General features: G+C 41.0%; 1 protein-coding gene across 1 annotated transcript in view; it reads left to right on the top strand.

Annotated features, from left to right (window-relative positions):
- FREM2 (FRAS1 related extracellular matrix 2) overlaps positions 1–13,241 on the top strand; it is a 157,741-nt gene that overhangs the window by 103,217 nt on the left and 41,283 nt on the right. Inside the window, exons 7-9 of the mRNA XM_043892295.1 lie at positions 8,503–8,652; positions 10,553–10,762; positions 12,591–12,788. Coding sequence (XP_043748230.1) covers positions 8,503–8,652; positions 10,553–10,762; positions 12,591–12,788 — 558 coding nt within the window. The remainder of the gene's footprint in view (positions 1–8,502; positions 8,653–10,552; positions 10,763–12,590; positions 12,789–13,241) is intronic.

Raw genomic sequence — 13,241 nt, 5'->3', positions numbered from 1 at the left:
TACAAAACACAAACACAGAAAACTAAGAAAACATTTTTATTTATTTATTTTTCCCACCCTTGCCTTCTCCCACAGAGTCCAAAAGACTGTTCTATACATCTGTTTCTCTTTTGCTGTCTCACATATAAGGTCATCGTTACCATCTTCCTAAATTCCATATATATGCGTTAGTATACTGTATTGGTGTTTTTCTTTCTGGCTTGCTTCACTCTGTATAATAGGCTCCAGTTTCATCCACCTCATTAGAACTGATTCAAATGTATTCTTTTTAATGGCTGAGTAATATTCCATGGTGTATATGTACCACAGCTTTCTTATCCATTCGTCTGTTGATGGGTATCTAGGTTGCTTCCATGTCCTGGCTATTATAAACAGTGCTGCGATAAATATTGGGGTACATGTGTCTCTTTCAGTTCTGGTTTCCTGGGTGTGTATGCCCAGGAGTGGGATTGCTGGGTCATATGGCAGTTCTATTTCCAGAAGAAAACATTTTTAATCTCATAGGACAGTAATATCAGCTACATCCCTGCTGCCTTTACACCTGCTTCAGGACATTCTGGGTTCAAAATAAAGATATTCTATTACTGTACTCTGTACAGTGCATGTGTGCATGCTTAGTTGCTCAGTCACGTCTGACTCTTTTGTGACCCCATGGACTGTAGCCCGCCAGGCTCCTCTGTCCATGGGATTTCCCAGGCAAGAATACTGGAGTGGGTTATCATTTCTTCATCCAAGGAATCTTCCCCTTCCCAGGGATTGAACCTGCGTCTCCTGCACTGGCAGGCTGACTCGTTCCCACTGAGCCACTGGGCAGCCCGCTCTGTATAGGACTGTGTAATAAAGTGCCCCGAAGCACAGCCGCTGGGAGAGGGCGCACGCACGTGACAGTTCAGACGTATGAACTAACTTCTGTGTTTGAGCATACGAATACACGTTCACACCTTTGCAAGTTCGCAGCTTTAAAGGTTCATATGTAGGGAACTTCCTGTATCTGTTCATTTGGTCTGGCAACTCAATGGTCCTGTTTTACAGGATGTTCATTCACTCCACAAATAATTGAGCAACTTACGGCCAGGCATTGTTAGGAAAACATCAGTGAATAAAGGAGGTTGAATTCTTCCCCTTAGAGAGCTCAGAGCCTGTGGGAGATGCAAGCCTGCCATGGCTGGAGGGAGGGAGGGCTCTGATGGAGAAGACAGGGGACTCCCTAGCACAAGTGACTTCTAAACTGAAACCCGAGAGGAGCAAGAGTTATCCCAGTGAGGAGGAGTGAAGGGTGCTCAAGGCAATGGCGATGACTGGGCATGCCACATTTGACATTCAAGACACTGGATTATTGGATAGAAAGGAGGCCAAAGTGCAGTTTAAAAGGCAAATGTTTTTAAAACCAAATGTTCAGGGTTTTACAGACCAGCATTTTTAATTAGTGAAAAGATGGTTAGGGAGTTTGGGATGGACACATATACACTGCTATATGTAAAATGAATAACCAGCAAGATCCTTCTATATAACACAGGGAACTCTGCTCAGCGTTGTGTGGCAGGCTGGATGGGAGAGGATTTTGGTGGAGAATGGATACGTGTTATATGCATGGCTGAGTCTCTCTGCTGTCCACCTGAGACTATCACAGCATTGTTAACTGGCTATTGATCCGTCACTAAGTTGTGTCTGATTCTGCGACCCTATGGACTGCAGCACTCCTGGCTTTCCTGTCCTTCACTGTCTCCCGGAGTTTGCTCAAATTCATGCCCATTGAATCGATGATGCTATCTAATCATTTCATCCTCTGCCGCCCCTTCTCGTTTCCCCGCATCAGGGTCTTTTCCAATGAGTCAGTTCTTCTCATCAGGTGGCCAAAGTACTGGAGCTTCAGTTTCAGCATCAATATTCAAGGTTGATTTCCTTTAGGATTGACTGGTTTGATCTCCTTGCTGTCCAAAGGGCTCTCAAGAGTCCCAAGAGTGTTCTGCAGCACCACTGTTCAAAAGCATCAGTTCTTCAGCATTCACCCTTCTTTATGGCCCAACTCACATCCGTACATGATCATTCAAAAAACCATCGCTTTGACAGTATGGATCTTTGTCGGCAAAGTAACGTCTATGCTTTTTAATACTCTGTCTAGGTTTGTCATAGCTTTCCTTACAAGGAGCAAGCATCTTTTAATTTCATGACTGTGGTCATGGTCCACAGTGATTTTGGAGCACAAGAAAAGAAAATTTGTCACTGCTTCCATTTTTTCCTCCATCTGTTAACATGAAGTGATGGGACTGGATGCCATGATCTTAGTTTTTTGCGTGTTGAGCTTTAAGCCAGCTCTCTCCTCTTTCACCCTCATCAGGAGGCTCTTTAGTTCCTCTTCAGTTTCTGCCATCAGAGTGGTATCACCCACATATCTGAGGTTGTTGGTATTTCTTCCAGCTATATACCAATATAAAATAAAATATTTAAAATAAAAAAGCCTGTTTTCAATCCTAAGAGCACTGAAACACTGACAGGCTTTCAGCAAAGGCATTCCCATGGTAAGATTTGCTTTGGTGGATGGCTTCTGGTTAAGAACCTGGCTGAGTGGCTGCTAGAGGGGTTCAATGGTGGGTGATGCTGGGGTGATGCGGGCTGCATCTAGGGTAGGGGCAGTGACAGAGAGAGAAACCAGGGGCAGGGCCGTGGTGGTGAGTATACTTTCTTGTTTGCAAGTTTTCCTTGAGGTGCCCATGGCATGGGACTGTGTAGGCAGCTGGTTATCAAGATCCAAAGCTCAGAAGAGAGATCTGAGTTGGAAATAATTTAGGGAGGTTCCTTTGTATTATTTGCAGCACTGAACCAAAAGACGGCATAAAAGTTTTTGTTTTGTTTTGTCTTTTTTTTTCATTCAGTTCTAAGCAAACATCTTAGAGCCACAACGCCTACTTGACTGATAGTCCAGGTACACGTGAGTAAATAAGATTTGGCTCCAGATAGCAATTACTCCAGGCACCTCTTCCTTTCATCTCCTGAGACACAAAGTAATTGTAAACATCAATCTAGACACCACAGGCTCAGCAAGGGAAAAAAGTTCACTTTTTCCCTGTGGGGAAAAACTTGAGTTATTTTCCCTTTGTCTTCACTGCAGGTGTGTGTGTTGTGCGACTTGCTCAGCCGTCCTCATCAGCTTTGTTTGTAAGAAAGAGACGTGATCCTATCTGTGTTGTTTGTGTTGAAAGTCTCTCCAACCTTGAAAGGCATATTAATGTTTAATGAACTAAAACAGACTTTTCTGTAGTCAATGCCTTTATTTAGAAGTGTTAAGACCGCAAAGAATACAGAGAGTAAAGTTTGGCTTCCCTTAATTTCACACTATGTCATGTGGCCAATTTAAAACTTCCCTTGTGGTGCTCACACACTATTTGGATATAACTTATCTTTTGTCTCCAGAGGGAATAAGCATGCATTCTGCCGTATTTTCTGTGGATGATGGAGTGGTGAAGAATGACTGTTTTATGGCATTTTGTGGATGTGGGTTGTGGCATACATGACTATAATTGATCATTCTCTCATTCCGGGTAGTAATATCAGCTGCTGACTTTTCTCTATTAAGACTATGAACTTACAAGACACAGCGTGTATTTAAGATCTGACTCTAGGGACTTTCTTAGTGGTCCACTGGTTAAGACTCTTTGCTTCCAATGCAGGGGGCATGGATTCAATTCCTGGTTGGGGAACTAAGGTCCATGCCATGGGGCATGACCAAAAAAAATTTTTTTTTGTTCACAAAATTAAATAGGTCTTTTTTTCTGATTTGCTTGAAGTTGTAATGTGGATATTTACAAAACTAATAGACAAAGGTCTACAGTTTACTTAACTTTTTAGAGAAACCAAGTGCCCATATAAAAACAAACAAGCATTGTACCAAAGAAAGGTGAGTTAAAATCTTATTTATAAATTATAATAATTTGCGAGAACAAGCAATTTTTTGGGATTTTGCCTAGATGTCTTTCAGCTGTTGACAGTTTTCATGCATCTATTCTTTCTTCCTTTCACTTGATTATTATCTATGCATTAAAATGTCCAGTAACCTCTTGCTAGTTATTTTGAATGATTATTTATAACTCAACTCATTGCTTGAGGATATTTAAGTCCTTCATATTACATGAGATTCTGTCCAAATGTTGACAAAATATAAATAGTCTTTAAGTTTTAGAGGTGGATGATGAGGTATTGAGAAATTGAAACTAGGCAGTTAACAAGAGTTATTTCTCTTCTAAAAATATTCAATTGTGTTTTAATTTCATTATAGTCACTTTATACTTTAATCACAAAGATTTCAAATTGATTAGTAGACCTATTTTCCAGCCATCATGAATAGAGCACAGAGAGGAAGAGAAATTATGTAAATAACTCAAATCCATAGATATGCAAAAGTCCATTTTAAGGAAAGAAATCTTTCTTAATGCCTTCTATTACCTGCGGTAGTAAAATTGAGAGATTTAGGATTAAAATTCCTCTTCCATCTTCCCTCTTTCTTTCTGCTGGAAGTAACTACATACTACGCAATAGCGATATGATAATGTGGTTTGCATCATTCCCATAAATCTTATGTATTGTTACACGCACCGTTACCGCCCACCTGTCTCTCTCTCTCCTCTCTTATTCTCTCTCTCTCTCTCACACACACAGGGAACATAAGTCAGACACATAATAAATGTCTTACATATGGTAACTGTTTTCATCACTCTTCATCCTTAACAACAATTAGGATTAAAAATTTTCAGAGTACTACGTCAAGCATTTTTTCTTATATGAAATGCACATTGAGTGATACCATAAAAACACATGATCTGCAGTTGACGGAGTGAGTCTGAACACACAATGGCAGAACAAATCTTTGGCTCTGTGGAGCCCATTTGGTGATTAATGATCACCTTCCCTCAAGTGATTTTCTTCTGTTCCACCTCTAGTATGTGTCTGGGAGGCATAGGGAGACAGGAGGACAGGAGGGATCATTATTAAATAGGTGGTTTTCCTTACTGCACTTCCCAGATCTCCCCCATACCTCAAATCTAATCTGCACAGTGATGTGGTTTGCCAGGAATGTAAGGAGACTTAGATTCCTCGCTGGTGCGGATGATCAGGCCTCTGCCGTAATTACGTTAATAAAAGCCTTTAAAAGACATACAATGTGCTTGGTGCGGCTGTCTGGTCCAAGTAAGCATTTTCAGGGTTCTGTCTTCACCTTTGCCCCCTACTCAGGTGTGAGAAATGTAAGGAATTTATTGGCTTGTAGTTGAGGTCCACCTTGGCTGAGGTGAATAAGATAACACCTTCATCTGCACACATCCACTGACATGCCAGGCACCCTCCGAGTCTAAAGGACGAGAAGCAGGTGCAAGTATGCTATGGGCAGATTTATCGTTTTGTGAACCAAGACGTGCGGCAAAACGTCCAAGGTTGTTTGTGTTATTCAAGAGTCCAAGGAGCTCTATGCTTTTTATTGTACACCCATAGGAAGAAACAAAGAAAACACTAGTTTCAATGAAGATGATTTATCTTGCAGACAGGAAAATAAAGAATCTTTACTCCACTTGAGCAGTGCCCCAAACTGGCTTTCCTGTGTGGCTGTGAGCCACGATTGTCGAGTTTTGTCTGATTTTTGTGTTTGGTAATTCAATTAGACGATCTGAAATGGGATAGTCATCTCCTGAATGGCCCTGCCTTTTAGGAAACACTGATGTGAGTTGTGTGACCTTTTAGACTTAGTCCTTTGGAGTCTTGTAAAACCACACAGATGACTAAAATGTCTCAAGCTAAAGGCTGTTTGCCTTATTACGTGAATATATGCAATTAATTTATCTTTGTTAATGGTTGCTTATAAAATAAACTCACAGTGGGTAAAGTGTACGCTTTATATGCTATTTCTGCCTTTTCCCATGAGCCTATAAATATTTCAGAATAAGTCTGGGGATTTTTTAAAATAAGCTCACAAATCATCTCTCTACTTTCTTCATTAGTCAGCTAACTGTAGTCCCTCAGACTTCCGGCTGTTTTGCAAGGTAAACTGCTGGTCACAAGGGGAATCAGGGAATGTCGTTAGATCAATTCGTCACCAGTACTGGAGAAAAATATAAAGTCTCCAATGTATGTGTCTATTTTAATGACCTAAGTCACACAATTTTCATACATGTTTAAGACAAATGTAAACTCCTTGGTATGAGATCATTTCTCTAGCGGAACCTCCATTGGTATAGAGTACCCTCAAAACCTTATCAGTTCAGTTCAGTTCAGTCGCTCAGTTGTGTCCAACTCTTTATGACTCCATGAACTACAATACGCCAGGCCTCCCTGTCCATCACCAATTCCCAGAATTTACTCAAACTCATGTCCATTGAGTCTGTGATGCCGTCCAACCATCTCATCCTCTGTCATCCCCTTCTTCTCCTGCCTTCAATCTTTCCCAACATCAGGGTTTTTTCAAATGAGTCAGCTCTTCGTATCAGGTGACCAAAATATTGGAGTTTCAGCTCCAACATCAGTCCTTCCAATGAACACCCAGGACTGATCTCCCTTAGGATGGACTGGTTGGATCTCCTTGCAGTCCAAGAGACTCTCAAGAGTCTTCTCCAACACCACAGTTCAAAAGCATCAATTCTTCTGCGCTCAGCTTTCTTTATAGTCCAACTCTCACATCCATACATGACCACTGGAAAAACCATAGCCTTGACCAGACGGACCTTTGTTGGTAAAGTAATGGTCTTTACTTTTTAAAGTAATGGTCTCTGCTTTTTAATATGCTTTCAAGGATGGTCATAACTTTCCTTCCAAGGAGTAAGCATCTTTTAATTTCATGGCTGCAGTCACCATTGCAGTGATTTCAGAGCCCAAAAAAATAAAGTCAGACACTGTTTCCACTGTTTCCCCATCTATTTGCCATGAAGTGATGGGACCAGATGCCATGATCTTAGTTTTCTGAATGTTGAGCTTCAAGCCAACTTTTTCACTCTCTTCTTTCACTTTCATCAAGAGGCTCTTTAGTTCTTCTTCACTTTTTGCCATAAGGGTGGTGTCATCTGCATATCTGAGGTTATTGCTATTTCTCCTGGCAATCTTGATTCCAGCTTGTGCTTCATCCAGCCCAGTGTTTCTCATGATGTGCTCTGCATATAAGTTAAATAAGCAGGGTGACAATATACAGACTTGATGTACTCCTTTTCCTATTTGGAACCAGTCTGTTCCATGTCCAGCTCTAACTGTTGCTTCCTGACCTGCATACAGGTTTCTTAAGAGGCAGGTTAGGTGGTCTGGTATTCCCATCTCTTGAAGAATTTTCCACAGTTGGTTGTGATCCACACAGTCAAAGGCTTTGGCATAGTCAATAAAGCAGAAATAGATGTTTTTCTGGAACTCTCTTGCTTTTTCGATGATCCAGCGGAGAGGATGTTGGCAATTTGATCTCTGGTTCCTCTGCCTTTTCTAAAACCAACTTGAACATATGGAAGTTCACAGTTTGTGTATTGCTGAGACCCCGATTTAATTCCTGGGTCAGGAAGATCCTCTGGAGAAGGGACAGACTACCCACTCTTGGTATTCCCTGGGTATTCTTGGGCTTCTCTGGTGGCTCAGCAAGTAAAGAATATGCCTGCAATGCGGGAGACTGGAGTTTTATCCCTGGGTTGGGAAGATCCCCTGGAGAAGGGAACAGTTACCCACTCCAGTATTCTGTCCTGGAGAATTCTATGGAGTGTATAGTCCATGGGTTCACAGAGACAGGACTGAGCAACTTTCACTTTCAGTGGACTAGAAGATGTCATTAAGGAAATAGTCTCCAAAGTGATAACTCAGTAGGAGACATTTTGACCAGTCGGGCCAAATTTATAAAATTTTAGTCTTATTTGTTTTGTTTCATTTTGTTGTTATTTTACCAGCTAAACGTTTAGGAAATGCATTTAGGAACCAGTCATAATTCCATATAGAGGGGACAAAGTAACTCACATGCCTCAAAATAAGAATGTTCCATTAGAGGGACTTCCCTGGCAGTCCAGTGGTTGACTCCGAGCTTCCACTTCAGGGAGCACTGATTTGACCCCTGGTCTGGGAATTAAGATCCAGGGAGCTACAAGGCATGGCCAAAAAAACCCCAAAAACAAGCAATAAAAAAAGTTCCATTAGACACTTTACTGTGTGTATTTTTGTTTTTCAACAGAGACATTTTGATCTGAAACCCTGTATAAGTCTAGACATTAAAGAGATGTCATCAGGACCTCCCTGGTGGTCCAGTGGCTAAGACGCAGTGCTCCCAAAGCAGAGGGCACTGGTTTGATCCCTGGTCAGGGTTCTAGGACTCTCATTCCTCATGGCATGGCCAAAATACATTAATCAAATACAGAGAGGTGTTATCTTGCTAAAAGGAAAAAACACGACCTTGTATGGAAGTCTATGAGATGAGGCATTACAATTCTTTGTAATTACGTATGCACAGTTGATGTGGAAAAGTAAATGTAAGTGAAGTGGTTTCTGTTTCCTTCTTCACAGAACCCGTCTTCTACTTTGGCGACGTCGAGTACTCTGTGGATGAGAGTGCGGGCTTGGTGGAGGTGCGGGTGTGGAGGGGCGGCACGGACCTGTCCCAGGCTTCCAGTGTCACCGTGACCTCGCAGAAAACAGACCCTCCCTCTGCTGATGGTGAGCGTTTCCTGCAATGATTCTTTTTGATTATTCTACAATTTTCAACTTCCTATGGCAAAATGCCTTAAAGCCCAAATCCTTCACTTCTGTTAAAGCAGTCTGACTGAATGTTCTTTTTTCCTGGCGTTATTGCTATACAGTAGCTAAATTTACACTCTGTTTACTTTTGTGAGAAAATGCACCCCAGGGCCACAGATTGAAAGCTAAGTTATAAACATGTAAGTCAAGAACTCTAACTTTGAATGCCTTCTTTTGCCCAAATAGGTTCCCTGTACTTGGCAAATCTACCATGGCTGAATCCTATGATGTCATTGCAAAACAGGAACAATCTTGCAGGCCACCCTTACAGAATCTAGTGACATTTAAGTATCATGCAGGCATGGGTCTCTGGCTTAGCTCCCTCTTCATTTTAAACAAGCATCCCCATAAGTACTTGAGCCCCAAAGACTTTTTCTACCCTTCTTTATACAATCTGTCCTAACTCACACACGCTTGCCTTTGATTCTGGAATCTACATCTGCAAAAAGTTCATCATGAAACTTAGGACAAACATAAGATATGAAATTTCCTTCTCTTGTCTCATTTAAATGACCCATAAAGGACTTCCCTGGTGGCCCAGTGGCTAAGACTCCATGCTCCCAATGCAAGAGATCCAGTTATCGAACTGGTCAGGGAACTGGATCCCACGTGCTGAAACCATGAGATCTGCAACTAAGACCCAGTGCAGCCCAAGAAATAAATAAATAAAAATACTTAAAAAAAATAAATGACCAATAGTACAATTTACTTCTTTCTCAATCATACCCACATGCACGCATAAGACACACATTACAAGCTCATCACACAAAGCAAGTAGTGGCATTCCATTTTAAAAGTCACCCTTAAGTTTTCACTTTTTAAATGTTGCAAAACCAGCAGAGTGCTTTGAATGTGGTCCGTGTCCAATAAATCTTTGTTTAGCCAAATTAGTCATTTCTTTAGAGAAAGTTCAAATCAAACAGAGAGATGAGAATAAAGATGTAGAAGCAGAGGACAAGAAAAATACAAAAGGAAACACAATGAGATACAGAGATTTTTAAAAATAAATTAAAGACATGTACTTAATTATAGTTGCATATTCAGAGATAAATAGATACAAAATTAGAGTTAGAAGAGCATTAGATATGAAAACAAAGAGATAATACTGAACTGTCTCCCCTATTCCCAGTCTTCATGGATGTCATGCCTAAAGATTAAGAGAAAGTTTTGTTTCTTAAATACTTTAGACATATATGGAGGTGTCAACATTAGTATGCATCCAACAGTCTGAAAAATAATACACTAAAAATAAAATATGTCTTTGAGAATAAAAGATTACTCTTTTTGCCAGGGGTAGGAATGGGTGAAGTGTGTTGGACAAAAGCTTATATTTGAAATATGTTGCTTTAACCAGCAGGCATTCACGCACCTAAATAAGATGTTCTGTATGTAGTTTCTGAAAATAACAATGGTTTTTTAACTAAGGTTAACTATTTCCATGTTTATATTTCATAACTTATTATGATCAAATATTTGATTGATATGCTGATTAATTTTAGACCTGATTTTTATTAGCTCTAATTGAGAATTCCAGAATAGATAAACTACAAGACAGAAAGCTAAAATAACAAAAAAGTAAAATAAACTTAGATATAGATAAGACAGAGTTAGGAACCTGATCTTTGAGCTACCATCTCAATAACCAATGTAAATGCTAATCTTTTACATTTCATTAAATATACTCCTCTGTAATGTTATGCTAGTCAATATATTTTTAAAAGAATTCTAAAGAAGTCTGTTGAATACATAGTGTGCATCTCGTAATTTTGTGTACATTTAGGCAGTCCCCAGATGAAAAATTCTTTTGTTCCTGTCACAGCCGGAACAGACTATGTGGGAATCAGCCGTAATTTAGACTTTGCGCCTGGAGTCAACATGCAAACCGTTTGTGTTATCATTTTGGATGATCTCGGACAACCAGTGCTGGAGGGTATTGAGCAATTTGAATTGGTGCTCCGAATGCCTATGAATGCAGCCCTTGGGAACCCCAGCAAAGCCACGGTGACCATAAATGATTCTGTCTCAGATTGTGAGTGTTTATTAATGGATGATGATAAGTAAAAAGATAGGCTAGAGTTTACATAAATGTTAAGTAAAATGATAAACTAGGCTTTATATGGATGTGAATTTGAGCAAACCCTGGAAGATAGTGAAGGCCAGGGGAGCCTGGCGTGCGGCAGTCCACGGGGTCACATAGAGTCAGACACGACTGAGCGACTGAATAAGGGCAACAACCTTTTCGAAGGGATGTGAGGGAAAGATTGGTTCCAGCTCTTGGTTTGCAAGTGGCCATCTTTTCCGTATGTGTCTTTACATCCCCTTCTGTGTGTATCTATGTGTTTAAATTTCCCTTTTGTATAAGGGCGCCAGTCATATTGAATTAAGGCCCATGCTGATGCCCTCGTTTTTCCTTAATTAGTTCTGTAAAGACCGTGTCTCCATATAAAGTCATATTTTCAGGTATTGGGTGTTAGGACTTCACTCTATGAACGGAGGGCGGGGGGTGGGGGTAGACAGACAGTTCATCCCATAACTATACCTTAGCTGACAAAGTCTTTCTTCTCCTGGTTGTTTTCTGATTGTTTTGATAGAATTAGACAGTCTCAGAAGAAAAACTTTCAGTCTTCCTTTCAAATTAAAGTAAAAGTGAGATTGTTATCATTACCTTGCTTGTGGGTCAAGAACTCCCTCCCACAGGTGGGTGCAACTGCGTGAGATTGCACAGACCCTTGAGTATTAACGGTCTTTTCCCACTTCTCCACACCAGACACTTTCTGTGACCTCTCTACACCCAGACAGTCCTGAAATTACTCCTAAGGATATAGCAAAGGCAAGGCTCTCTGACTCGTCATCTAAAAGAAATTCTGAATAATCTTCTACCATGATGATCTTGACATTACTTGGAGGAGTCTAACCTATTGTCAGTGAGATCTATAGTTAATTGACCTGACATAGGTGTTACCTGTGTTTTATATAAAGGCTTCCCTGGTGGCTCAGATGGTAAAGAATCTGCCTGCAATGCAGGAGACCGGGGTTCGATCCCTGGGTCAGGAAGATCCCCTGGAGAAGGGAATGGCAACCCACCCCAGTATTCTTGCCTGGAGAATCCCACGACAGAGGAGCCTGGTGGGCTACAGTCCATGGGGTCGCAAAGAGTCAGACACGACTGAGTGACTAGCACTTCTTAATGCAATTTCACATGTATTATGTAATATACATATTATAGTCATTGTCGTCTTTTCCATTATGGTTTGGGTAACTACGCTTGTAATTATGTACACAGTCTTTAATGTTTTTCATATGAAGAAATTCTGAAAGACTCTTGATTAAGCAATATATATAGATGGTGGTGGTTTAGTCACTAAGTCATGTCCAACTCTTGCAAACCCATGGACTGTAGCCCATCAGGCTTCTCTGTCCATGGGATTCTCCAGGCAAGAATAGTGGAGTGGGTTGCCATTTCCTTCTCCAGGGGATCTTCCCGACCCAGGAATTGAACCCAGGTCTCCGGCATTGCAGGCAGATTCTTTACTGACTGAGCTATGAGGGAAACCCAATGTATATAGATACAGATATCTTAAAGTCTCTGGTTTTATCTACTTTTTCCCATTTCATTGCATCTCCCTACTCCACAAAAGAGGCAGAGCAAAATGTCAAGGATAAGGAAATCAGAACTCTGGGTTAAGTGGTTAGCTCAAGCCCAAAATACTGGCCAGTAACCGAGCGGAGACTGGGATCCGGTTCTTCTTGTTGTTGTTCTGGTATTCTTCCCACTGAACCATGTTTTCTGAAATTCCATTTTCCTCAAATTTCTGTTCACTTTGATTCAGGTATTTATGTTCTCGTGTTTTCTGCAGTACCTAAGATGCAATTCAAAGAACGAGTATATACTGGCAATGAAAATGATGGGCAGATAGTCGCCATGATCCACCGGAGTGGGGATATCCAATACCGGTCTTCAGTGAGATGCTACACGCGACAGGGCTCCGCACAGGTGATGATGGACTTTGAAGAGCGCCCCAACACTGACATCTCCATCATCACATTCCTCCCTGGTACGTTTCAGCTTGAAGCTTTCGTGTGGAGTCTGCAGAAGCCAAGTTTCGGGTATGAAGGATCTATCAAGGACACTTGATTCTACAAGTTCTTGATTCCCTCAAGCTTCTGACATAGTTTAATGTGCACTAGATGATAATAAAGTGAGGTTGATTTTAACAGGTTGAATGCGTTTTCCTTTGGTTTCTTTGTCAGTGTATTGATTAGTTTGCAGTGATGTGCTATATTGTTTGGGCTTCCCTGGTGGATCAGTGGTTAAGAACCGGCCTGCCAATGCAGGAGATACAAGTTTGATGCCTGGGTCAGGAAGATCCCCCTGGAGGAGGAAATGGCAACCTACTCCAGTATTCTTGGTTGGAAAATCCCATAGACAGAGGAGCCTGTCAGGCTACAGTCCATGGGGTCACAAAAGAGTCAGACACTACTGAGCACACACGCTATATTGGTTATTC

Source organism: Cervus elaphus, chromosome 30 (assembly GCF_910594005.1).
Source record: "Cervus elaphus chromosome 30, mCerEla1.1, whole genome shotgun sequence".
Taxonomy (NCBI): Eukaryota; Metazoa; Chordata; class Mammalia; order Artiodactyla; family Cervidae; genus Cervus; species Cervus elaphus.
Note: the sequence above shows the minus strand (reverse complement) of the source record. Positions and strands in the feature narration are given on the sequence as shown.